Genomic DNA, 27,486 nt, shown 5'->3' with positions numbered 1-27,486 from the left:
TACGTCGCGCCGGGGAAACAACTTCACTATCACACGGTATGTGGACACACCGACACAAGAAAGCAAAAACGGCTGCCGCTCATTACCTTGAATTCTGTAGGCGGCGAGGTGGAAGGCAAACTGGCGGGACCACTCTTGCCAGGACTCGTGGTTCGGGTCGTAGTGCCTAAAAGGCGGTGCAACGGCAGGTTGTGGCTGCGGTACCGGTGAAGCGGCGGCGGCCGCATCGGTTTGAATGGCACGTTGACCCTGGACGAGCTGTCCAAGGGCATCCAATAATGCCTGCGTCTGCTGATTCTGCAAGCGATAAAATTCGGACAGTACATCTGGCGAAGCCATGACACAAGTAAATGTAAGCAATCAGAAAGAATACTTTAACTCGTCGCCAATGAAGTGGACTGACAAGGCAGCCAGTCCACAGTGACGGGTAGCCGAAAGAAAGGCACGCGTACACACACACGCCGACGGGCGTCAAGTACTGGAACAGACTACGTAATTAATGCTATGAAGAAAAGTAGGTAGCTGGATTAATACTTATCTTTAATCAATCATTGTGGTGCATCGCTCTTGACTATACACAGGAGACTTTAATTACAATCACTGTAAGGCTAAAGGCGCCTTGCTAGTTCGTAGCCATTAACTTAGCTGAAGGCTATTCTGTCTCTCGGCTAATGAGAGAGAAAGGCTTCGTACATCTAGTCGCTAGCTAGGTCTTCGTACAACTGGGACGAGTGCTTGTTCGTATCACGAGACCTGCCTTGTGGTGGCGCTAGGTCTGCGATTACACAGTGGCGACACGCGGGTCCGACATGTACTAAATGGACCGCGGCCGATTTAATCTACCACCTAGCAAGTGTGGTGTCTGGCGGTGACACCACAAAAGGTTCATAATGTCTGTTTAATGGGTCTCTATGTACATGTTCAGAACAGAGGATGGTACCTCATCTATACCTGCTGATTTATTGTTTTTTAATTTTTGCATTATTCTCCTTAACTTGAAGCTCTTTTGCAGGAAAGAACATCATTGTTCTTGCTTTGTAACTCATTGTTGGTGCTACATGTGTTTTTTAAGTAAGATTTTGCTGCAACTTCTCTGCAATAACAGAGAAATAGTCATTCACAAAATTGCCAGTTCCTAAGGATTTTGTATTATACTACCCCCATCTTTGATTTATGTGCTATTGTATTTGTGTCTGTTTCTTCCAGTTTCTGGTTTTGTGTCATACAACACTACTATACTTCACCTTACTTTAAGCATTACATATGTTTTGTTTTTTCAGCAATCTAGGAACTGTGGATTAGAGTAGTGCTTTGATAAAGAACTGAGAAATTTAAGTGTCTGGAAGGACTTTCTAATGCCTGCAGTTATCTATTTTCCTTAAATGATACTTTTGGAATTGTCTCCTCAGAAAGTAATTTAAACGATGTGCAGAACTTAGAGAATTTAGCACCTACATTGTTTTCCATATTCACTTCATCCTAGGTTTGATTTACCACTGCCTTAGAAAAAACACGTATTACGTTCTGAGAAGATCCTTTTGTAGTCCTGCAGTTTTGCCAAGCCTGTCTTTAGCTTTATTATCTGACAGTGATGAGCAGAAAGGCCAATATCTCTGATAGCTACTTCACAGTTTTACCCGTTGAGATCTGTAAGTACAGGATCTAAGTCTGATGCTGAACTTTTGGTACCCAGATAGCAGTGTTCACTATCTGAGCCATGCCAAAGGTACTCAACTTGTAGTCTTCAGGTTTACAATTGCGCATTTCTGCTCTAAAGTAAATTTTTTTGCAACAAACATTTAGGATGACAGGGTTGGATAATATACTTATGAGAAAATGGGTTTACTGAGCCTTTGTAAATTTAAATTGTTTGCTGGAGCAGCAATTGAAATTTGACATTTGTGTTTCATGGGGCAGCTTGTATTTGTTGGCGATGTATACTTAAACAATTCAACAGCAAGGTGATAGATCCACATTTAAATCTGTTCTGGTGGACAGTTTTAATCTGCCATGAAAGTTCATGCCAGTGAACATTTCTCGTCAAAATGTTTTTGAAAGTTTCACATTGAATTCTTTGTAGATGAATCAGTACCGTCTTGAGATACCAAAGTTGGCAGACTGTAAGAGCAAATTTAGATAGTGTTTCCTACCATTATGTGCTCTTGAACATATCCTCTCATCCTGGTACCCACCTGGAGTTTAACCACTGTTAACAAAGCTCACCTCTTTTACTATGTTGTAGAATTTCACTATTTACTAGGTTATTTACTTTTTTAGGCTGCGGTCATAGTGGCAGTGACGTGTATTCAGCTGATGAGTGACATCGGTTGAAAACAGCTGATTTTTTTCAAAAGAGGTTGCCACTATGTGCACAGTCTCAGTGCAGTGGAATCTCAATGCCTGACTGTACAGACTTCAGATGACGGGCAATGGAATTCAGATCAGTTTGTTTTCTTTGGTTGAATTGGGCACTGTTCCGAAACACAAAACATGGATTTTGAGAAACTTATTAGTTTAAAACAAGAAAGAAGGTATTTGTGGCATCCTGAGGTTGAGAAATATGACAAGCAATGGAAAATCCAGGATGGAATGTAACAATATTCTGAGAAGGAAAGTTGCCACTCATTATATAGCTGAGAAGGAGAGTTGCCACTCATTATATAGTGGTGAGGCTGAGTTGCAGATAGGCACAAAAAAAGATTTCAGACTTAAAGCTTTCAGCCAATGGCCTTTGTCAACAATACACACACACACACACACACACACACACACACACACACACACACACAACTGCAGTCTCAGGCAACTGAAACCACACTGCGAGCAGCAGCACCAGTGCATGATGGGAGTGGCGACTGGTTAGGGGAAAGGAGGAGACTGGGGTGGGGAGGGGGAGGGATAGTATGGTGGGGATGGCGAACAGTGAAGTGCTACAGGTTGGGCGGCGGGCAGGAGAGAGATGGGGTGGGGGTGGGGGGGGGGGGGGGGGGAAAGTAGCGAAAAAGCAGAGAAAAAGAGAGAAATAAATTTAAAAAATATAAAATAAAATAAAGCCTGGGTGTGGTGGTGGTATGACGGCTGTGTAGTGCTGGAATGGGAGCAGGGAAGGGGCCAGATGGGTGAGGACAGTGCCTAAGGAAGGTTGAGGCCAGGAGGGTTACGGGAACGTAGGATGTATTGCAGGGAAAGTTCACACCTGTGCAATTAAAAAAAATGCTGGTGCTAGTGGGAAGGATCCATATGGTACAGGCTGGAATTAATACAAAAATGATGCAGATATGCACCCGTAAATTAGCACCACAGTGAAACTTAATGGATGTTAAGGGTGGTTTATGAAATGTTATGGACTTAACATGTGAACAAAAACCAAGGTATCTCAGTAAATGCCACAAGAGTATGAAGAGGAAATATTATCTTTCCATTGCTTCGTTATTCAGCATCGAAAGAAAACCAGTGTGGAAATAAGCCAAATAGCGAATATGCACAAAACTCCTCTGACATTTGATGTGCTGAGTAAAAGAGCTGTTCCTGTGAAATGTGCTGAAACTGAAACTATAAAAACAAGTGGACATGAAAAAATGCACTACACTGTTGTCCTTTCATGCTGTGCTGGTGGTACTAAACTTAATCCAGTGATCATTTTCAAGAGCAAAACAATGCCAAAATCTTCTGAAATACCACCAGGTGTTGTTTACATACATGACAAGGGTTGAATGGATGAGGCTGTTATGAAATTATGGATTGACAGGGTGCGGGAGAGAAGGAAAGGCACTTTATTGAAGAAGAGTTGCCTTCTTGTGCTAGGTCAGTTTAGAAGTCATTTGAAAAATTCTGTGAAAGAGAAACTGAGTCAGGGAAATATAGAGCTTGGTGTTTTTCTGGGAGGACTTACTTCACAATGGCAACCTCTTGATGTCTCAATAAATAACCCATTTAAAGTGTATATGAGAGAGAAAAGGAACAAATGGATGATGGATGAAACCCAAAATGAATGCACAGCGAAGGGAGCTATAATATGCCTACAACGAAATAAGTGTGTCAGTGGATGAAAATTTGTGGTCTAGAGTCAGAGAAGAAGTGCGGCATTAGTAACACTCTCAGTGGCACTGAAGGACACCATATATGTGAAGAGGACAATGATGAAGATGAAGAAAGTTCAGATGACAATTTTTAGGAATCTTAAAGGTCAGTTTGGTTTTATAAACTAAGTTTTTTTGCAGTCTAATAACAAAAATTGTAAAGATGTTATTTTTTTTAAATTGCTTAAAAATATTCGAGCATCTTATATTCCATAAAATATGATTAATGTAGTGATGATGAATGCGAATGAGTGACTGACTCACTAGGGAACTTACATTTCAATAGCTAACCATTAACTTACCTAAAGCAACTGTACATTTTAATAGCTAAACAAGTACTGACTCAATCATTGTCTTACACGACTACTAATAGATGCACATAATATAAAAAATCAATTTGGTATTTCATTTTAAATATAAGTTAGTAAAATTAGGGAGCACAAAATAATTTCAGCAAAAGACCAAATATATTTAAATATGAGCTGTATAAACCAGAATAAATGCCAAATTATAGATACTTTTTTTTCTTCTCTCAAAACATTTCTGCTTATGTAGGTTGTTCACAAAACCTCTTCCAATCTTTTCTTTCCCACAGAGTATTGTTCAGCATTTCCCCTCACCCTTCTGATTTACATCATATTTCACGTGGTCTCTTTGTCTTCTTGTGGTCTTCCAATTGGTTTTCTCCCAGATTCAGTCCATTCCAGCCTACTTCACTCCTTAATTTCTTTTAGGTGAATTGATGTGAAGTGTATTTTGTATTGTTTCATATCTTATCCTGTCCCTTCTCGCCTTACTCAGGACACCTCATAGTAAGTGCATCTCTGTCACTTACAAGTGACAAGTTCTGTCCAGGTCCAACATTCTGATCCATAGGTAAAAATTGGTAGATAATACAGTTTGTACTTCATGATCTTTGCTTTCACAGGTATTTTCCAATTTCTGGGCCTGCTTTATGGGGTAGAGAATTGTGAGACTTCCATTAGTAGGTCAGAGATGCTCTATATGTAGTAAGAAGCTACTCGGGTAACAGAGTAAAAATTTTAACAGTTAGTTGCCGAAGTGTTTGTAACAAAGTTCCCAAATTCACTGCCATCCACTAAAGCTACAGTGCTCATGTTATTCCTGTAATCAAGTACTGTATGAAATCTGATGTAGAAAACTCTGTAATACTTAATGAGGCATGGAACCTTTATTGAAAATACAGATTAGACATTATAAGAAGATGAGTGTTCTTTGCAGTCAACAAAAATATTGTGCCTATCTAGATTGAAATTAAGTCTGGCTTTCAAGTTATCTGGACACGGGTAACTGTTGGATGTTTTTAGTGGCCACCTGATTCAACTGTAACAGTCGTACAATCATTAAAAGAAAGTCTATGCTTAGTAATGCATAAGTACCTTCATCATATTGTTTGGAGATGAATTTACTCTACTGAGTATAAACAGGGACATCTTGTGAAGTAGATCTGAACATCTTTTCGAAAACTGTCTTGGACAGCTAGTTCGACAACTCACAGACATTCCAGTTACAAACAGCATGACCTTATTGAAGGTATCGGTATAGAGACAGGGATTAGTGATTGTAATGTCATCCTAGCAACTATGGATACAAAATTTCATAAATCAGTCAAGAAGGTTATAATAGTGTTTCTGCTAGAAAGAGCAGATAAGCAGTCCATAGCACTCCACTTAGACAATGAATTGACTTCATTAGTTATAGTTAGTATAATGTACATAGAGGAATTATGGTCAAAGTTTTAATATACTGCAAATTGTGTTCTGGAGAGGTAGGTGCCAAATAAGTGGATTAAGTTGGAAGAGACCCTTTGTGATCTAATAATAAAATTTGCAAAATATTGAGGAAGCAGAGACTATTGGACACTTGGTTCATAAAATAATGCACAAATGTCAGCAGGGAAAGATTAGAAATTTGTATGTGTGTAAGAAGATTGATGCATGAAACATACAACAACTGCCATTGTCATACCTTAGTGAAAGATCTTGCGAGAATCTGAGAAAATTTTGGTCCTATGTAAAATTAATGGGTGAGTCAAAGGCTTGAATCCAGTCACTTGTTGACGAGTCTGGTGTGGCAATAGAAGACAGCAAAAGGAGAGCTGAAGTTTTAAATTTTGCATTTAAGAAATCATTCATGGAGGAGGATCATACACACGTACCATTGTTTGACAGTTGCACAGACTCCCGTATCTAGGACATAATAATAGGCTTTTCTGGTGTAGAGAACCAACTGAAACAGTTGAAAACAAATAAGTTGCCAGATCTGGATGGGATACCAGCTCGGTTTTACAGAGACTCTGCTGTGGCATTGGCCCCTTTCTGAATCTCTCACCCAGTGCAAAGTCCCAAGCAACTGGAAAAATTTGCAGGTGCTTCTATATGTATCCTTGGATTGATTGCAATACTAGTGTCATCTGCAGAAAGAACTAATTTCGCTTCTTTCATATTAGACAGAAGATCATTTACTTATATGAGGACTAATAGTGGACCTAATGGCTCAAATGGCTCTGAGCACTATGGGACTTAACATCTGTGGTCATCAGTCCCCTAGAACTTAGAACTACTTAAACCTAACTAACCTAAGGACATCACGCACATCCATGCCCGAGGCAGGATTCGAACCTGCGACCGTAGCGGTCACGCGGTTCCAGACTGAAGTGCCTAGAACCGCACGGCCACAATAGTGGTCCTAGATTGAGCCTTAGGAACCTAGTACATGATTTTCCCCCACTCAGAATTACCTCTGCGGACTATATTGGTTGAATTAATAAATTCAGCTGTCTTCATCAATCTCTGTGTTTAACCAACAGTGTGGGAAAAGATGGATTGCTGCTTACCTTAAGAAAGACGTGTTGTACACAGGCACAATTAAATAACACTTGCATAAAGCTTTCAGCCCCAGCCTTCATCAGAAAAAGAGAAATGCACACCATTCATACACACAATCAAGCACACCTCACACACACGTGACTGCCAATTTCAGTAGCTCTGGCCAGAATGTAACTATCATGTGAGGCGGAAGCAGCAGGCTGGAGGGTGTGGGGAAAGAGAAGGGATAGCAGTGTATCGGTGGGGGGGGGGGGGGGGGGGGGTGAGAGAAGCGCTCTCTGGCAGAGTGAGCCGGGACTATAATGGGTGAGGGTGTTGGCAGAGGATGGCAAACAAAGAGGGTGGGAGATGAGAATGGGGAGGAAGTGGTGGAACAGAGAGGGTGGAAACTCTTGGGTGGAGGGTGTGGGGACAGTATGTTATCGTACATTGAGGGCGAATTGTTATGGGAGCAGAGAATTTGTTGTAAGGATAACTCCCATCTATGCAGTTCAGAAAAGTTGGTGGTGGAGGGGAGAATCCAAATGGCACATGTAGTGAAGCATCCATTGAAATCGAGCGTATTTTTTGTAGTTGCATGTTGTGCCACAGGGTGGTCTACTTTACCCTCAGCTACAGTATGACAGTAGCCATTCATCCTGATGTACAGCTGGTTGGTAGTCATACCAGTATAAAAAGCTATGCAATGATTGCAGCATAGCTGTAAATGACATAGCTGCTTTTACAGGTGGCCCAGCTCCTGATAAATCACATCTCTGAAAGTGAATCCCTTGCTCTCCAGCACCTGGAGAGGCTTCTAGACACCACCCCAATATGTTATCCACCCTGCTGATATCGTTCTGCTGCCTTGGGGCACCAGTATCCAATTCCCCAGGGATCCTACCCACAGTGTTCCTCCTCATCCACCCCTCATAGTACCTAATGCTACCTAGCACCTACGCTCTGTCTCAGATACCGATCAGATCCCTGCTCACCAGTCCGCAACACTTGTCGAGAAAAATTGGAAAGAACCTAGGCAGAACTCGATGTCAGCACCCGGAACTTGCCACATCCCCAAAAAGTCCCCAACACCACTCCACAAAATCAGAACTGAAACTTTGCCGTAACATTATTTTTAACCTTTCCACCAAAACCTTCAGCTCCACAGAACTTTCAGTTCTATCCAAAGTTCTATAGTCCTAAACCCAAATTTAACCATGCTAGATTTTTCAAAGACGTTCCCAATCCTTGCAATGGAAACACTTCTTTGCTGCCAGTCCCTTCAACTGTGCCGCTGCCGTTCAGGTCCAGACACTGTCTCAAGTATACTCACGGTGTCCTCAACGAATATGGTGTAACGAGTGTAAGAAAATCTTAACACCTATCTTTACTGATATTTTACTCCAGGCAAGAGAGTGAATAGAGCACTTATTTGGCGGAGTGGACACAAGAAAGAATAATGATAATATTGGGGACCGGAATCTATACTTTCGTAAAATAGTTCTCTGAGCTCCGATTATTTAACAGCATGTGACTCACTGCCTTGTTAATATAGAATTGCGTGAGGCGTTCTTAGAATCTGTTGCAAAATTGATGTCTCTGTGAAGCATTCATAGACACAAAAATGTAGACATAATCTCAGGGATAATATTTCGGCTTATCACATTAAAACATTGCTGCAGGGTATCTTTACCATACCTAAATTAATTAAAAGAAACCTGTGAATTAATGAAAGTATTTCCTCTTTAAACGAAATAATCTTTGTTTTGCTGAGAAGTGATCAATGTATGTACTGAACTAAATGTTTTTAGTTTTCACTTTAATATGTAATAAATTAATTTATGCACTTTCTTTTCTTTACTAATTATGATTGCGAGCCTTTTGAAGTGGGGAAATTATAATGAAATTATTCCTACGCAAGATATCTGCCAAGAATGGTTGACTGTTTGGCCATTCTTGTCATTTATCCAGCATACTGAAAACCTTGCAAAATAAACCTTATTTTTACTTCTGCATGAGGGTCACTGTATACATGAAATAAAAATGCACAATTAGCATAAATTACAATATATCATTTAAAATTCACAACTTACAATCCCAAATGGCCACCATAGCGTGCGTTTTCGTCAAGGCTAGAACAGAGAGTGTGTCTAATAATGCTGGTCTTTTTGGTTTGTTGCACCAGCAAGTAAAAGGTCAATTACATTGCTACATAGATTCTATACCATTATCTTATAGAGTCTTGTGCTTTATTATTATTTCATTTCATTACAAATTACCATTCTGACAGGTAATTACACATACATTTTTAGAGTTCCTGCCTAATGATTTCAATAATTTAAAGTTTTACAATTTCCATTTTACTTCATTTTGTGTCCAACTTGTCATCACAGGATTTAATATTTTGTACCACGTATCGGTACACAACCTAATTCCAACACTGAGCCCTGCCTCTCCCAGATCATACCATCATCCAACCATGAAACTCCCCCCTCCCAACCACACACTGGTTGCCTTCCAGGAATTCCTTACCTCCAACTTAGTCTAACCGTCCTTCACCAGGTCCCTTCCTCAGAACACAAACCTTTCAGCAGAAGAAAGAATAGCCATGCACAGCATCTAAACAAATCCTAAACTAACCATTCTACCTGCAGACAAGGATTCCACCACTGTTGTTATGAATCAGAAGACCTCTGCCAATTATCTGACTCCTCCCCCTATAAATTCTGCCAAAGTGATCCCATCTCAGAAGTCCAACACAACCTCCAATCCCTGCTGAAAGCCAGAGGTCCTTCCCAGAACCTGCACCCTGAATCCATTTCCCTCCTCACCTCTATGACGCCCTTAACACCCACTTTCTACATGTTCCCCCAAAATTCACAAACTCAATAATCCCGGTTGCCCCATTGTGACTGGTTATTGTGCGCCCATTGAAAGAATTTCGGCTTCCATTGACCAACCCCTCCAACCAATTGCTTGTAATCTAACCTCAAACATCAAAGATACCAATCACTTCTTTCATTGACTCACCACCATCCCCCACCCCCCACCCCCGTTTACTTCCTGGATCCCTGCCTGTCACTATTGATGCCACCTCTCTATACACCAGTATCCATCATGGCCATGGTTGAACTGTTATTGAACATAACCTTTCCCAGTGTCCTTCAGACTACAAACACTCCCTTATTCCTCATACACTGTACTGACTTTATCCTAACTGAAAACTACTTCTCCTTTCAAGGGAAGGTATACAAACAAACCTGTGGCAAAGCCATGGGCACCTGTACGGTACCCTCTTGTGCTAACCTGTTTATTAGCCATCTAGAGGAGATGTTCCTAGTCTCTCAAAATGCCAAACCCTTAGCCTGGTTCAGCTTCATTGATGATATCTTCATGATCTGGACTCAGGGGCAAGACATCCTATGTTCATTCTTTTACAACTTCAACACTTTCTCTCCCATCTGCTTCACCTGGTCATCAAAACAGCATACCATCTTCCTAGGTGTTGACCTCCTCCTCTCAGATGGCTACATCCGCACGTCTGTCCATGTTAAAACCACCAACAGTACGTGCATTTCAATAGCTGTCATCCCTTTCACATCAAAAAATTGCTTCCATACAGCCTGGCCATCCGGGGGATAGTGTATCTACAGTGGCAAGAAACCCCTTGCCCAGTATGCTGAGGGTCTCACCAAGGCCTTCACAGATAAGCTCTATCCCGCAGACCTAGTTCGCAAACAGATCTCCTGTGGCATTTCCCCTCACAGTCTGAATCCTCCCACCACCCCTAAGAACCAGCCACAGAGGAGTGCCCCACTCATCACCAAATACTGCCCAGACTGGAACAACTGAATGACATCCTTCACCAGGCCTTTGGTTACCTCTCATCAAATGAGGTGAATCCTACCTGAAGTTCTTGCCATCCCTCCTAAAGTGGTGATCCATTGCACACCCAATCTCCCTACATCCTACTCCATCCCTATGCTACTCCCAATCCCTACTCCTTGCCACAACGATCATAGGAAGGCCCAGGTGCAAGATCTGTCCAATCTATTCACCCAGCACTTCCTATTCAAGCCCTGTCACATGTTTGTCCAACCCCACCAGGGGCTGGGCTGCCTGTAAAAGCAGCTGCCATTTACGAGCTGTGCTGCAATAATTTCACAGCTTTTTATATTGGTATTATTACCAACAAGGACAAACGGCCACAGCCAAACTGGCCAATAGCAGAGTAGACCACCCTGTAGCACAACATAACAGCTGAACGTAACATTCTTGATTTCAATGGCTGCTTCACTACCTAAACCATCTGGATCCTCCGTGGCACCACCAGCTTTTCTAAACTGCACAGATGGGAGTTATCCTTACAACACATTCTCCACTCCCGTAATTATCCTGTCCTCAGCCTATGGCAACATACTGTCCCCACATGCTCCACCCAACAATTTCTACCCTCTCTGTCCTATCACCAGCTCCCCATTCTCATCTCTCACCCTATTTGTTTGCCACCCTCTAGTAACAAAGTCATCCGTATTTCCCAGCTACTCTTCATTTTTGCTTTGGTTTTCCCCCCTTCCCTGCCCCACAACCTCCTGATGCTGCTCCTGCTGGCATTCTAGTCCCAGCACATTCTGCCAGACAGTGCTCCTCTCTCCCTCAACCCATACATTGCTATCCCTTCCCCTTCCCCACTCCCTCCATGTTGCTGCTTCCATCCCACACTGTACTTGCATTCTGGCCCGATCTGCCGGAGTTGGCAGTCATGTGTGCCTGATTGTGTGTCTACATCAAAATCTATTCTCTGAAAACTGCCGTGAGGTGCGTGACAGAGGGAACATCTCATTGTACCAGCTATTAGGGTTTCTTCCTGTTCCATTCACTTACAGAGTGCAGGAAGGATGATTGTTTGAGTGCCTCTGTGCATTCCGTAATTATTCTAAGCTTATCCTCACAATCCCTATGCAAGCAATATATAGGGGCCTGTAGTATATCCATAGGGTTATCGTTTAAAGCCAGTTCTTGAAACTTCATTAATAGGCTTTCTTGGGATAGTTTATGTCCATCTTCAAGAGTCTACCACTTCAGTTCCTTCGGTATCATTGTGACACTCCCATAGGTTAAACAAACCTATGACCATTCGTGCTGCCCTTCTTTGTATATGTTCAATATACCCTGTTAGTCCTACTTGGTACAGGCCCTACACACCTGAGCAATATTCTAGGATTGGTCGTACGAGTGATTTATAAGCAATCTCTTTTGTAGACTGATTCCACCTCCGCAGTATTCTACCAATAAACTGCCTGTTTTACCCATTACTGAACCTATGTGATCATTCCATTTCATATCCCCATGAAGTGTTACACCCAGGTATTTGTACGAGTTGGTTGAATCCAACAATAATTCATTGCTATTATAGTCATAGGATGCTACATTTTTCATTTTGTGAAGAGCAAAATTTTACATTTCTGAACATTTAGAGCAAGTTGCCAATCTCTGAGCAAGTTGCCAATCTCTGCCACATTGAAATCTTATCAAGATCTGTCTGAGTATTTATGCAGCTTCTCTCAGATAGTGCTTCATTATAGATAACTGCGTCATCTGCAAAAAGCCTGATTTTACTATTAAAATTGTCAGCAAGGTCACTGATATACAACATGAACAGCAAGGGTCCCAACACACATCCCTGAGGCATACCTGAAGTTACTTCTACATCTGACAATGACTCTCCACCCAAGATAACTTGCTGTGTCCTCCCTACCAAAAACTCCTCAGTCCAGTCACAATTTCACTTGACACCCCATATGACCATACTTTTGACAATAAGCGAAGGTGTGGTACTGAGTCCGATTGTGACAGTGTTCGTCCTCTTTGTTTCTTCATTTGTTGTTTTCGGTGTCGACATACTGGCTTAAAAAATAGGGGGTGGAAATGTAGTACTGTCTATTGTAAATGATGTAGCCTACAGGTGCACATTTTCATTCCACAGTCGTTTACTTTCACTTTTCACAACTCCCCATATACACGTTTAATATGGACAGTGCACTGTTGTTTAACTTTTGATAAGCATCATTAATAGTTTTCAGGCAAACATCCTCATACTGCTACAGTAGTTTACTGTTGAATATCTACGAGCAGTAAAAACCAAACCGCAAAGTTCACAGTTCTTGAAGAATAGAAAGGTACGTATGGAGCAAACACTGTCATTATTTTTACACTCAGCCTAATTGTGTAACACTTATTCCACATTTAAATTGAAGCATTGTTGTTGTTCTAACAAACACAGGTTTCTCGTCTGAAACTCAGCTGTGGACTAACTGTCTCGGGACCAAAAATCGGACCCTTATATATCCTCACAATAATAGGCGCTGAAACTACACATTGTTCAAAGATTAATTTACAGAAATTACAATTAAAACTAAACTCATTAAATTAACTGAATATGTGGTGTCACCGCCAGACACCACACTTGCTAGGTGGTAGCTTTAAATCGGCCGCGGTCCATTAGTACATGTCGGACCCGCGTGTCGCCACTGTCAGTGATCGCAGACCAAGCACCACCACAAGGCAGGTCTCGAGATACGGACTAGCACTCGCCCAGCTGTACGGACGACTTTGCTAGCGACTACACAGACGAAGACTCGCTCATTTGCAGAGCAGCTAGTTAGCATAGCCTTCAGCTAAGTCAATGGCTACGGCCTAGCAAGGCGCCATTAGCATTATATTGCATTTATCTAGAGAGAGTCTCACTTGTATCATCAAGAACGCTGTATACAAATGATGGATTAAAGTTAAGTATTCCAGCAGCTACGTACTTTTCTTTATATCATTCATTACGTATCCTGTTTCAGACCTCACGCCACCCTGCGTGAGTTAGCGCGTGCATCTTGGCCGCCTCTTTCTATTAGTGTACGTAGTGTTGGCAAGTCTGCCGACACTACACATATTTTGGCGACGCGGCTTAAAAGAGGAATTAGCGTTCGTATTGCCTTAATTTACTTGTCATGGCTTCGCCACAATCTCCAGATGTACTGTCCGAATTTTATGGCTTGCAGAATCAGCAGACGCAGGCCTTATTGGATGCCCTTGGACAGCTCGTCCAGGGTCAACGTGCAATGCAAAACGATGCGGCAGCCGCTGCTTCACCGCTACCGCAGCCACAACATGCAGTTGCACCCCCATTTCGACCGTATGATGCGGCGATGGAAACATGGACGAGTCATCACGCCAATTTGGATTTCATCTCGCCGCCTACAGAATTCAAGGTAACGAGCGGCAGCCTCACTTATTGTCGTGTGTAGGGGTGCAAACGTACCATGTGATAGTGAAATTATTTCCCCGACGCGACGTAGCAACTCCGTCGTATGAAGAAATTTTGTCTGCTTTAGATGCCTATTTCAAGGAAACAGTTAATGTAGTTGCAAAAAGGTATACGTTCTTTCGTACAAAACGTACGGCCGGTCAAACTAATAGGGAGTGGGTTGCAACTTTGCAAGGCCTTACAAGGGATTGTGCTTTTGAGTGTGAATGTGGACTCCCTTATTCAGATACTATGGTACGTGATGCAATTGCACAGAACGTTTCTGATGTTCGTATACGGGAGCAAATTTTGAAACTAGTCAATCCCTCCCTTCAACAAGTGATAGACATATTGGATAGGCAAGACACACTTGACTTTGCTCAGGAATTATTTGAAACTTCGCCAGCTGTGTGTCACATTAACCGGCCCGCCGGGCGAGCTGCACGGAACTGTAAACAGCCCTCGCGCACGTCCGCGCAGCTGCCGCCCAGCTATCAACCACGTGTCCCGCGGCAGCAAGCAAATGCAGTGCTCAAATCATGCCCGCGGTGTGCTACTAGACATTCGCATGAGAATTGCCCGTCACGCCAAGCTATTTGCTTTTTCTGTAATAAAAAAGGACATGTTCAGAGAGTTTGCCAGAAAAAGCTCAGATCGGACACTCACAACGATTCCAGGCCCTTTGCTTCGTGCCGGAGTCGAACCAAGAATACTCAGGCTCGTGAACCTTCACCCATGGACATTCATGTAGTTAATTCCACTCCGCCCAGTGTCACTCTCTCTAACAGTGACTGTGTTCGTCCCACAAAAAGTGTGTGTCGACGTCACCGGAAATCACGTCGATTAGTAAGTGATTCCGTACCAGTGTCTGTTCACGTTGCACGAGACAGTCGCTCTTATCATCAGCAGGACAATAAACTTTTTGTAGACTTGGACATTAATGGCAACGTGATCCCGTTCCAGCTCGATACCGGGGCTGCGGTTTCTCTGATCACTAAAGACACGTACAATCAACTGGGCACTCCTCCGTTGCGTGCCGCAAATGTTCAGTTAACTACATATTCAGGTCACACGATCCCTGTGTTAGGACAGTGCAGCCTTCTTGCAACATACAAGGGACAAACAAAACTTGTGTCTTTTTACATCCTTCGTTCTTCTTCTGCAGTGAACTTGTTTGGTTTAGATTTATTTCAGTTGTTTAACTTGTCAATAGTCAATCAGGTCCTATCAGTGAACCAGACTGTACCTTCCGCCAGTGTTTCTCGTCTATGTGAAGAATTTGCAGACATTTTTGCACCGGGCCTTGGTTGCGCTACAAACTATAAAGCACATTTGGAACTGAAAGTCAACGCGCAACCGAAATTTTTCAGAGCGCGCAAAATTCCCCATGCATTGCGTGAGGAGGTCGCGAGGACATTAAACGATTTAGAATCACAAGGTGTAATTGAACGTGTGCAGGCTTCTCTCTGGGCCTCACCCTTAGTAATTTTGCCAAAACCCTCAGGAAAATTGAGACTTTGCGTGGACTTCAAGGCACAGTGAATCCACAACTAGTGATTGCCACTTTTCCTTTACCCTGCCCGGAAGATCTTTTTGATAAACTGTGTCCGGGTAAATACTTTTCGAAGTTGGACCTCGCAGATGCGTACTTGCAAATACCAGTGGACGAAGAATCCCAGCGCGTCTTGGTGGTTAACACGCATCTGGGTTTGTACCGATTCAAAAGATTGCCATTCGGGTGTGCATCCGCCCCTGCATTGTTTCAGCAATATTTACAAACTGTTTGTGCGTCGGTTCCTACTGCAGCGAACTATCTGGACGATATTGTGATCTCCGGAAAGACAGCAGATGAACATTTAGCAAATCTTCGAACATTATTTCAGGTTTTGCAACAAAATGGTCTTCGCTTGCGGAAGGACAAATGTGTGTTTTTTGCTCGTGACTTACCATATCTGGGACATGTAATCAATGCCCAAGGCATACATCCCAGTCCAGAGCACCTCCGTGCCTTACAAGACTTGCCTTCGCCGCAGAATTTGAAGCAGCTACAGAGTGTGCTGGGAAAAATTAACTATTATCATAACTTTGTTCCCCAGGCCTCTTCCTTTTCAGCTCCGCTTCATCGCTTACACCGTAAAGGTGTTCCGTTCGTCTGGACGACGGAATGCGAACGCGCCTTTCGTCAGTTGAAATCAGCGTTGCTTTCAAATACTTGCCTTACGCCATTTGATCCCCAGAAACCCCTTTTGTTGATGGTAGATGCATCGGATTTCGGGATCGGTGCTGTGCTTGCACACAAAGATGGCTCGCATGATCGCCCTATTGCCTTTGCGTCCAAATTGCTGTCGTCTGCGCAAAGAAATTATTCACAGATTGAGAAGGAAGCTTTGGCTCTCGTGTTTGGTGTTACAAAGTTTCATGATTTCTTGTATGGTCGTCACTTTACCATCATCACAGACCACAAACCTTTGACATCACTTTTTCATCCGAACAAGCCTGTACCTCCACGTACTGCGCAGAAATTCATTCGCTGGTCTATTTTCCTCTCGCAGTACCGCTACGATATCTTGTATCGGTCCACTGCTAAGCACGGAAACGCCGATGCGTTGTCCCGTTTGCCTGTTGCTGAGGATAGAGCATTCGATTCTTCCGAACTTGCTTGCATGTTCATTGATTCGGAAACCGATGACGTGGTCGAATCGTTTCCGATTGATTTTCGTCGTGTAGCTACAGCCACAGCTGCTGACCCTGTCCTTGCTACCGTTTTGCGTTTTGTTGCTACTCAATGGCCCTTGTCGAAGTCACGGATTGAGGATCCGCTGGTGCGCCGATTTTTTGCTCACAAGGAGAGACTTTTTGTACGACATGGTGTTTTGTTGTTGCGTTCTGATAATGATCAGTCCAGAGTCGTGGTCCCACGTTCGTTACAGTCCTATGTTTTACGGCTTCTTCACCAAGGACATTGGGGTATCGTGAGAACAAAACAACTTGCTCATCAGCACTGTACTTGGTTCGGGATCGATGCTGCGATTACGAATATGTGCTCTTCTTGCATGGCGTGTGCTGAACAACAATCCACACCGCCGCGGAAATTCTTTGCATGGCCAAAAGCCACTTCCCCTTGGCAACGCTTGCACATCGATTTTGCTGGTCCATTCTGGAATGCTAGATGGTTGGTTGTGGTAGATGCCTTCAGTAATTTTCCTTTTGTTGTCTGGATGTCTTCCACGACGTCATCTGCCACCATCCAAGCGTTGTCTGCTATCTTTTGCATTGAAGGTCTTCCGCAGACTATTGTTTCCGACAATGGCCCACAATTCATGTCTGCAGAATTTCAGTCATTCTGCAAGGCCAATGGTATTCAACATCTGACATCCGCGCCGTTTTCGCCTCAGTCAAACGGTGCTGCTGAACGATTGGTCCGGACTTTCAAGTCACAGATGTTGAAGTTAAAACAGTCGCATTCTCGGGAGGATGCATTGTTGCTCTTTTTGTCTTCGTATCGCTCTCAGCCCCGAGATGGTCGCTCGCCGGCTGAGTTGCTCCACGGTCGTCCTCATCGAACCTTGATGTCTTTGCTGCATCCGCCGCATCAGGTTCCTGTGCAGCGGCAGACTCCTGCTTTTGCTCCAGGCGACGTTGTATTCTATCGCAACTATCGAGGTTCACGGCGTTGGCTCGCAGGGCGCATTCTTCGCTGCCTCGGCCGCGCGATGTATTTGGTTTTGGGGGCCTCTGGTGAAGTGCGTCGGCATCTCAATCAGCTGCGCCTCTGTCGTCGCCTGGGTTCTGCCGCTCCCCGTCTGCTTTCAGCGACGGTGCCGTCCGGTCAGTGCCCTGGGGACCCATCTACTGGCTCGCCTCATACCCAGGTGTTACCGACGCTGCCTTCCATTTTGCCCCATGGCGACGCGTCGCCACCGCCGCCGCCGCCGCCTGTTCTCCCGCCGGCGCTGCCCGCAGTGGACGCGTCGCTGCAACCGCCTGGCGCCTCCCTGGGTCACGCGCCGCCGATCTCTTCCCATGACCAGATGTCCTCCGCCATGGAACTCTTGCCCGCTCCGGACCACATGGCGTCTTCGCGCGTCGGGTACCCCGACGCAATGGAGGTCGACTCTTCGGCCCCTCCTGTCTCTTTACGGGCGCATCCACCACATGTTGACGTGCACCCTGGACTAGGTTTTCAGGCGTTTGCTAGCTCCCCTCGGACCTAATGGCCGGGTGCGGGTGGCACAGCCTCGCCTGTTGTTAGGCTCCCCACCTCCTCGCATACGTCAACATGGGGTCCTCCCCACAGCGGGCGGAAGCCTTATAACACGACCGTTCGCCGATTTGCGGGGGAGGAATGTGGTGTCACCGCCAGACACCACACTTGCTAGGTGGTAGCTTTAAATCGGCCGCGGTCCATTGGTACATGTCGGACCCGCGTGTCGCCACTGTCAGTGATCGCAGACCGAGCACCACCACAAGGCAGGTCTCGAGATATGGACTAGAACTCGCCCAGTTGTACGGACGACTTTGCTAGCGACTACACGGACGAAGACTCGCTCATTTGCAGAGCAGCTAGTTAGCATAGCCTTCAGCTAAGTCAATGGCTACGACCTAGCAAGGCGCCATTAACATTATATTGCATTTATCTAGAGAGAGTCTCACTTGTATCATCAAGAACACTGTATACAAATGATGGATTAAAGTTAAGTTTTCCAGCAGCTACGTACTTTTCTTTATAGCATTCGTTATGTATCCTGTTTCAGACCTCACGCCACCCTGCGTGAGTTAGTGCGTGCATCTTGGCCGCCTCTTTCTATTAGTGTACGTAGTGTTGGCAAGTCTGCTGACACTACAGAATACATCGAAAAATTGGTTCTTTTTAACAGTTTCTTCTACTACAAGAGTTAGGCCAAATTGTTTGTTTAAATTGTGAAATTAACAAATATCATTATACAAACAATACTTTTGACAAAACTGTTAATTACTTTGGAATTAATTAATGGCTGGCTTTGCTAACATGTTTTTGAATAGAACCAAATAGAAAGATTACCAGCATTTCATCTTCCAAATGTTCACAGTTATTACAGAATTTTTATTTATTTATAAGTCAACAATAGACTTTTTAAGTTACAAAACAATTACTGATTTCACCCTGTAACAAAAGATACTAACTAGAAATAGTTGAAATAAATTAGAAAATCAATTACATACATAAAACTAAGCACAAAATTAGATCTCGTGTTATATTCTTTAAAATTGGGGGCCAACCTTTCTCTTTCCTGAAAATGCAGAATACACTCACTTATGTTAATAGTAATTAGTTAAAAGTGAAAAAACAAATTGAAGGAGGCAGATGGCAAAACAAGAGGGGAAGAAAAATATCCCAGCTTGCTTCGTCACACGATGCTTTTCAGAAATCAAGAAATGCTGCAGCTACAAGAGACTTTATTATGTTTGAGCTCATAATATGTTCTAGGATTCTACAACAGATCGATGTCAAGGATATTGGACGGTAGTTTTCTGGATCATTTCTACTACTCTTCTTGCAGATGGGTGTGACCTGTGCCTTTTTGCGAGAACTGGGCTTGGTTTTTTTTGTTCAAGGGATCTATGGTAGATTGTAGTTAGAAGAGGGGCTAACTCAGCTGCAAATTCAGTATAAAATCTGACATACATTCCATCGGGGCCTCGAGCTTTGTTCGTTTTTAATGATTCAGCTGTTTCTCAACACCACTGACACATACTTATTTCATTCATCTTTTCAGTGGTACAAGGATTAAATTGGGTTGATTCTCCTGGATTTTCCTTAGTTATAAAACATTTGAAAATAGAGTTAAGCATTTTAGGTTTTACTTCAATTTCAATTCCTGTGTCATTCACTAGGGATTTGACACGTAACTTTGGTACCACTAACAGCCTTTACAGACAACCAGAATTTCTTTGGATTTTGTGAAATGTCATCTGACAGTATCCTGCTACAGTGGCCACTGAATGTATCACACATTGGTATCTTGACAGTGAAATTCATTTCATTCAGCATCCCTTCATCTATAGCCCTATGCTTTGTTTTACACCTTTTGTGCAGTCAACTCTGTTTCTTTAGACGCTCCTTTACAGTGACTGTATACCATAGAGATTCCCTCCCATTATGAACTGTTCTACTGGGTACATATCTGTCCAGTGCAGTGTCAACTTTTTTTAATTTACTGAACATACATATTTTTCTGCTTGGTTTAGTTGTCCTTTGTACTTCGGTAATCATTGTTGCCAGAACTGTTGTTGCCACAACCGTGTCATGGTCACTGATACCAGTCTTGATGTGGACATCCTCAAAGAGGATGCTGTGTGCACAATGACCATATATGTTAAATTAAAAGGAAGGTCAGCGTTGGCCATAATATTGATGTTTTTATTGATAGCAGAATCGATTTTCGATCACATGGTGATCATCTTCAGTGCTAAGATGATCACCATGTGATCGAAAATCGATTCTGCTATCAATAAAACATCAATATCAGGTCTATTTGTTGCCATTAGATCAAGTATATTTCCATCATGATGGGGTTCCTAACTCTGTTCTAGGTAGTTTTCAGAGAAGGCATTTAGTAAAGTTTCACATGATGTCTTATGACACCCACCACCAGCAAAACTGTAATTTTCTTAATTATTGATGACAGTATGATTGGGGAACTTACGTACAAGTGATCTGAGGTGTTCTATAAAGTTTTCGGTTACATCAGGAAATGAGTCTGATAAGTGACTGAAGGATCAAATTATCATTTTATGCCCACCCCTGATAATTAGTGTTGCCCAAACAATCTCACATGCAGCTTCAATTTCTCTCTCTGTGATTTGAGTTTCTTGTCTACTGCAACCAATACACCACCTCCATTTCCCATTTGCCTATCCTATTGATATACACTTAAATTTCCCCCAAAAATCACTCTCCTATCAATTTCCCCTTGCAACCAGCTTTCTGTACCTAATATGATGTGAATTTCACTGCTTTTCAGGAGCACTTCGAATGCTGGTGCTTTGCTGTGAATGCTTCGGCTGGTGTCCTACAGGTATCATTATCTGGATTGAATGGAGAATTGCCTAATGTAAAAACCTTTGTGTGCACCCCACACATAGTTGGCCACCTGAATAACAGCCTGTGAAGTGTAGTGCTCATCTGACCCAATTAGGGTGACCCTACAGTTCTTAACTCAATGGTGAAAGTCCAGGAAGTCGCAGCTTAGCTTGTCACAGAAATTTTCAGTCCTTCCACTCAACAGAACCAATGGGCCACAATCATTTCTGGGGACAATGCTGCTAATTGTGAGCTTTGTTGAAACTCCACACGCAAGGCTGGTCTTATCAACCTTCTCTACCAGTCACTGGAATGACTGAAGAACGACCTTGGAGTCCAGGTGATAGGCATCATTTGTTCCAGCGTGTGTCACAATTTGCAGTTGGTTGCACCCTATTCTCTCAGTGACTGCCAGAATAGCCTCTTCAACATGTTAAATGATGCCCCCAGGCATACACACTGAGTGCACCTCGTGTCCTTTCCTGTCCCTTGCTGCCATTTTCATAAGGGGCACCATCATTCACCACACGTTTGAACTGCTGACAATTAATAGAACCTACCCTTTTGCATTTGCTTTCTACTGAGACTGGACAACAGGTGAAGTGAGTCCCACTGGCTCAGTTTCAGTGAAAGACAGCACCTCAAGCTTGTTGGTTATGGTTATGAGGATCAGTACAGCATGTTGAGTCTTCCCTGGTCCCCGCCCAACCCTGTACAGGATGCCTAGATCTACCATTGACACACAGTCAAATAGATGGGTAATGACAGAGGCTGTACTTTCTGCAGAGGAGACAGGATCCACAGGAGAGGATAGTACCTGAGGTACCTCTGGTACAAGTATCACAGGTCCAATGTACTGATTCACAGCAGTTGCCAGTTGTTTGACAGTAGTCTGGGTGATTTCCAGCTGCTTATGAATGTCAGCCAGCTCATCCCTGTTTGAGAACAGCCTTCACAGTGGGGCTGCATTTTGGCTGGTGCATTGTGTTACCTGATTATCCTTTAGTCTCTTGAGCTAAAAAGTTGCTAATTCCCTATAAGAATATAAGCAGACACACAAAACGAAATTTCTGTTAAGGCAACTTAAAAACCTGTGGTAAAAATTACTGGTTTCCTAAAACATTTTGATGTTAATTACAGTTGTTAACCAACTCAAAAACAGTTAGTTTCCAATAAAGGCAGATAATATATAGTGCTATTCCCCTTTAAGTGAAAACTAGATGTAACACAATATGTTAGTTAAAAAATCAGCTACAGTAACTAAATCTCAATCGTATGTTGGTGAATGAATGGTGCGTGTTTCTCTTTTTCTGACAAAGACTGTGACTGAAAGCTTATGTGTCAGTGTCTTTTAATTGAATCTGTCTGCAACTTAATGTGCCTTCTTTACAGTAGTTAGTTAGTTAGTTACATGTTCCATCGATCCATGTCACGGTAACTATTATGATGTGGAATGTGTTAAGTGCATAACAAATGCACACTTATTTCTTGATTTTCTGACAACCTTCCTGAGTATGTTACAATAATTTTTATAGTGTAAAATTACTTCTGGGTCTTTACTAATTTTTGCTGTCTCATACAATTTTCTTTTTCTTTCTGAAGACACTTTAATACCTGTAGTGATCCAAGATTTCTATGAAAACTGGTTGGTGTCACATTTAGTAATTTTTTGGGGCAACAGTGTTCAAAAATGGATATAAATTTATTGAGAAATATGTTGCATTTATCTTTGGCATTTGGCTTATTATATACATCTCCCAATTAACATTTCTTAAATTTTCTCTGAAGTGCTCTATAGATACTGGGTTGACCAGCCGTACACTTTTACTTAATGGTTTCTGAACTGTACACGCTGCTAAATTTTGTAAGTTAATCAGTTGTACATCATGGTCTGGTAACCCATTTATCACAGGCAAAGCATGTGTTAGTTTTACATCCTCTTGCTGTACAAGTATGTTATCTATTAGAGTGCTGCTGTCTTGAGCTATACATGTAGGGAAGTTGATCACTGACTCTAAGTCATATGTCATTAATAACACTTCCAGTTCACTTTTACTATCAGAATTGCTTAGAAAGTTTACATTGCAATCACCACAGATTAATAACTTCTTCTTTTTGTGTGACAGACAGCATAATAGGGAATAGCTCCCAATCTCCTTATGGGGACCTGTACACTGTTGCTAATATCAACACTATAGTATCTAGCTGTAGTTCACATGCACGAACTTCAGAGTGCTGATCAACACAAAATTTGCTTACTTCTACAGTTTTGTACTTATATCCATGTTTTGCGTAAATGGCAACTCCTCCTTTATCCATGCTAGAGCAGCAAGTGTATGATGCTAAATTATACCTATTTATACTGGCACTTTCACTCACCAAAGTTACATGGTGTTCAGACAGACCAAGTATATCCATGCCATTCTAATTTTTGAGGTCATCTAAACATACTAACAGCTCATTGGCTTTATTTTTTACTCCTGTGATGTTTTGATGAAGTAAATTGATACTTTATCCCTATTTAGTGACAATCTATCTTTTCCTGCATTGTTAACAAGTGATTCTAGTGAATATAGGCATTTGTGAATTCAGAAAAATCTGGGCTACAAGACTGTGGTACTGGTGGGATACGAATATTTTGAATATGCATAACTTTTTAACAGAAAATTTGTGGAAAAAGTAAAACTTTCTTGGAGAACATCAGAAATCATGACATATTCAGAAAAAACGGTGAAATTTTTGTGACAGTGTAGGTTACAAAATTGAGTGATTTTCATCGTTACCATATTCCATCACTCAATTGGCTATGAACGATGATAACAAATTGCCAACAGCAGCATGCGGAAGGAGAGCCGCAGTACAGCATAAGTGCACTTTATCTGTCTTTCTGAATTTGCCTGCCATTATGTATCTGAGAGATTCCACAACACTTGTTTAGTATGTTTGTAACTAAAAAGTGTATGCTCTTGTTTAACATGTGCCTTGAATTTATTATAGCAATAATAATAATGATGATAATAAAATTGCCAACTCTAAATCAGTTTTTTTTTAGCCATTAGTTAGTAACATTCTGTTCCCATATCCACTGAATTAATAAATATTATTTGTGCATAGCATTAGAACCGCACTCCTCAAAAGGTCTCAGACTATGTAGCCATGGAGAATAGTACATTGGTTTAAATAGATGGTACAAAAATGCATAAAAACATTCCTGCATTGTATACTGGAACTGACTGTCTGCAACCATAAGCAAAAGAATAACTAGGGGGTTTGATCAAGTGATAACATAGATATGCCCTTTTGTTCTTTGTACACAAAGTCCATCTGCACATCGTCTACCTGTTAAACCCTACCAGTCCTTAACCTGTTCTGCAGTCATTCTTAAACTGAGCTCTCACTGGGGTGGCCTAGCAAATCTTTGCATGAACAACACAATTCAGGAAGAAATAAATATCATGCTACTCTGGTGAAAAACACATTATATTGTGAATGCGCTATTTCCTCCAATTAGTTTGGCATGTATTAGTAACAAGGAAAAATGCAAAGTTCCAGTTGCCAAACACAAGAATTCATGGAGCCTCAACTGTAAATGCTAATTCTGATGGACGAGAAACACTTTTAAATCAAACTCACTAGTGACTCCCATTTAATGTTACAGTACTAATACTACTGCTGCTGCTGCTGCTGCTTCTATGCTGGACTTGGGAAACGAAATGCAAGGATAGTTCTGAATCTTCTTAGGAAAAAGATTTATGATAGTTTCAAATATGTTAGCATCAACACACAGTCAAATGGTTCAAATGGCTCTTAGAGCACTATGTGACTTAACATCTGAGGTCATCAGTCCCATAGACTTAGAACTACTTAAGCCTGACTAACCTAAGTACATCACACACATCCATGCCCGAGGCAGGATTTGAAGCTGCGACCATAGCAGCAGTGCAGTTCCAGACTGGAGCACCTAGAACTGCTCGACCACAGTGGCCTGCAACTCACAGTCAAGACCAGATCATGAACAATGATTTAATACATCACTGAGGAAGTTCACAACCAGATACTAAGCATTATCCAAATTGTCGACAGCAAGGTGTTGATGTAACAATTTGATGTAAGCTTTGTTCATTTATGCTACCAACATCGAAGTCTGCAGGTATTGTCACAATCAAAATTATAACTTCACAACACCAATCCAAGTCAATGCCCAAGCGACTGTTCATATCCAGACTTGGTCAACATAAAATGAACAGTTACAAAGCGTATTTTTGCCACTGATGTGGAACTGCCATCAGAACAGGTCCTGCTTCAGCCATACAGGATGCTTTTTGCTTCCACAGTGGTCTGTGACCCCTACTTATAAATACTTCACAGACTATGAAATCAAGCAGGCCACTAAACCTGCCAAAGATGTAAACAATCATGCATGAGCAGCGCCTATTAGATGGAGGGGGTCCGACAGCCGATCAGTTCCAGTCATTCCACCAGGAAGGAGGTACACGGCTTTTGTTGTCTGTAGTTCAACCATGCCTAGACAGTCAATACCGCAGTTCGATCACATCTGCATTGTTACTTTGTGCCAGGTAGGGCTCTTAACAAGGGGAGTGAACCAAAGCGATGTTGTTCAGACATGGAAGAGATACAGAGAGACAGGAACTGTCGATGACATGTCTCACTCAGGCCGCCCAAGGGCCACTACTGCAGTGGATGACCGCTACCTACGGATTATGGCTCGAGGAACCCTGACAGTAACGCCACCATGTTGAATAATGCTTTTCGTGCAGCCACAGGATGTCATGTTACAACTCATGCTGTGCGCAACAGGCTGCATGATGCACAACTTCACTACCAATGTTTATGGAGAGGTCCATCTTTGCAACCACGACACCATGCAGCGTGGTACAGATGGGCCCAACAATGTGCTGAATGGACTGCTCAAGATTGTCATCGCATTCTCTTCACCAATGAGTGCCGCATATGCTTTCAACCAAACGATCATCAGAGACGTGTTTGGGGGCAACTCGGTCAGGCTGAACACCTTGGACACACTGTGCAGCAAGTGCAACAAGGAGGAGATACCCTGCTGTTTTGGGGTGGCATGGTGGGGGAGTATCATATGCCACTGGTGGTCATGGAAGGCGCTGTAACGGCAGTACGATATGTGAATGCCATCCTCTGACTGATAGTGCAAACATATCGGCAGCATATTGGTGAGGCATTCGTCTCCATGGATGACAATTCGTGCCCCCATCATGCAGGTCTTGTGAATGTCTTCCTTCAGGATAACGACATTGCTTGACTAGAGGGGCCAGCATGTTCTCCAGACATGAACCCTATCGAACATGCCTGGGATGGATTGAAAAGGACCATTTACGGACGATGTGACCCACCAATCGCTCTGAGGGATCTATACCGAATTCCCGATAAGGAGTGGGACAATCTGAACAAACAGTGCCTTGATGAACTTGTGGATAGTATGCCATGATGAATACAGTCATGCATCAATGCAAGACGACGTGCTACTGGGTATTAGAGGTAGAGCAATCTGGACCACCACCTCTTAAGGTCTTGCTATATGGTGGTACAATAGGCAATGTGTGGTTTTAATGAGCAATATAAAGGGTGGAAATGATGTTTATGTTGATCTCTATTCCAATTTGCTGTACAGGTTCCACATACAAGATGGCCACGAGTGTGGAAGTCACGAATTTTAACGTGAGAAATAGTTATAGTTATGTAGTTAAAAAGAAAACCTGTGAAAATTGTAAAGCTGAAATTACAACCCTAAACGAACGAATTTCAAGCCTACAATTCATAGTCAATAATTTAAAAAGGGAAATAGCTGGACTGAAGAAAGAAATCGGCGAAGTACAAACAGTGGAAAATTCGTGTGAAGTGAAACAAGATACACGTGATAAATCATCCGAGTGGATAGCAGTGTCGCAAAAAGTTCGGTCTCAAATCACGAAAACTGTTAAAAGTGTTACTTTCTTAGATAAAAACAAATATGATGTCTTGAGTGTACAACTGATCGTGACATTGTAAAAACCTGCAATCCGGACACCAACAGTAAACTTGGAAACAGTGGTAAGGGCAAACACGTATCACTAAGGAAAAAGTGTGGTATTCTCTTGCTTGCCGACAGCCACGGCAGAAAGCTATCAAGCATGCTCCAAGAGAAAAATCGAGAAATGGCAGTGACTAGCATAGTGAAACCTGGAGTGG

At 42.5% G+C, this 27,486-nt stretch overlaps 1 protein-coding gene across 2 annotated transcripts in view; it reads left to right on the top strand.

Moving 5' to 3' along the window:
• LOC126458217 (succinate dehydrogenase cytochrome b560 subunit, mitochondrial-like) overlaps positions 1-27,486 on the top strand; it is a 100,741-nt gene that overhangs the window by 39,544 nt on the left and 33,711 nt on the right. The window contains exon 1 of one of the 2 annotated variants that reach the window (XM_050095114.1): positions 21,204-21,262. The exons of the other annotated variant lie outside the window; for it this stretch is intronic. Within the exon in view, the coding sequence (XP_049951071.1) occupies positions 21,240-21,262 (23 nt within the window). The 5' untranslated portion in view covers positions 21,204-21,239. Of the gene's footprint in view, positions 1-21,203; positions 21,263-27,486 lie in introns of those variants that run through there. 2 annotated transcript variants of the gene reach the window in all.

Source organism: Schistocerca serialis, chromosome 2 (assembly GCF_023864345.2).
Source record: "Schistocerca serialis cubense isolate TAMUIC-IGC-003099 chromosome 2, iqSchSeri2.2, whole genome shotgun sequence".
In the NCBI taxonomy this organism is placed as follows: Eukaryota; Metazoa; Arthropoda; class Insecta; order Orthoptera; family Acrididae; genus Schistocerca; species Schistocerca serialis.
Note: the sequence above shows the minus strand (reverse complement) of the source record. Positions and strands in the feature narration are given on the sequence as shown.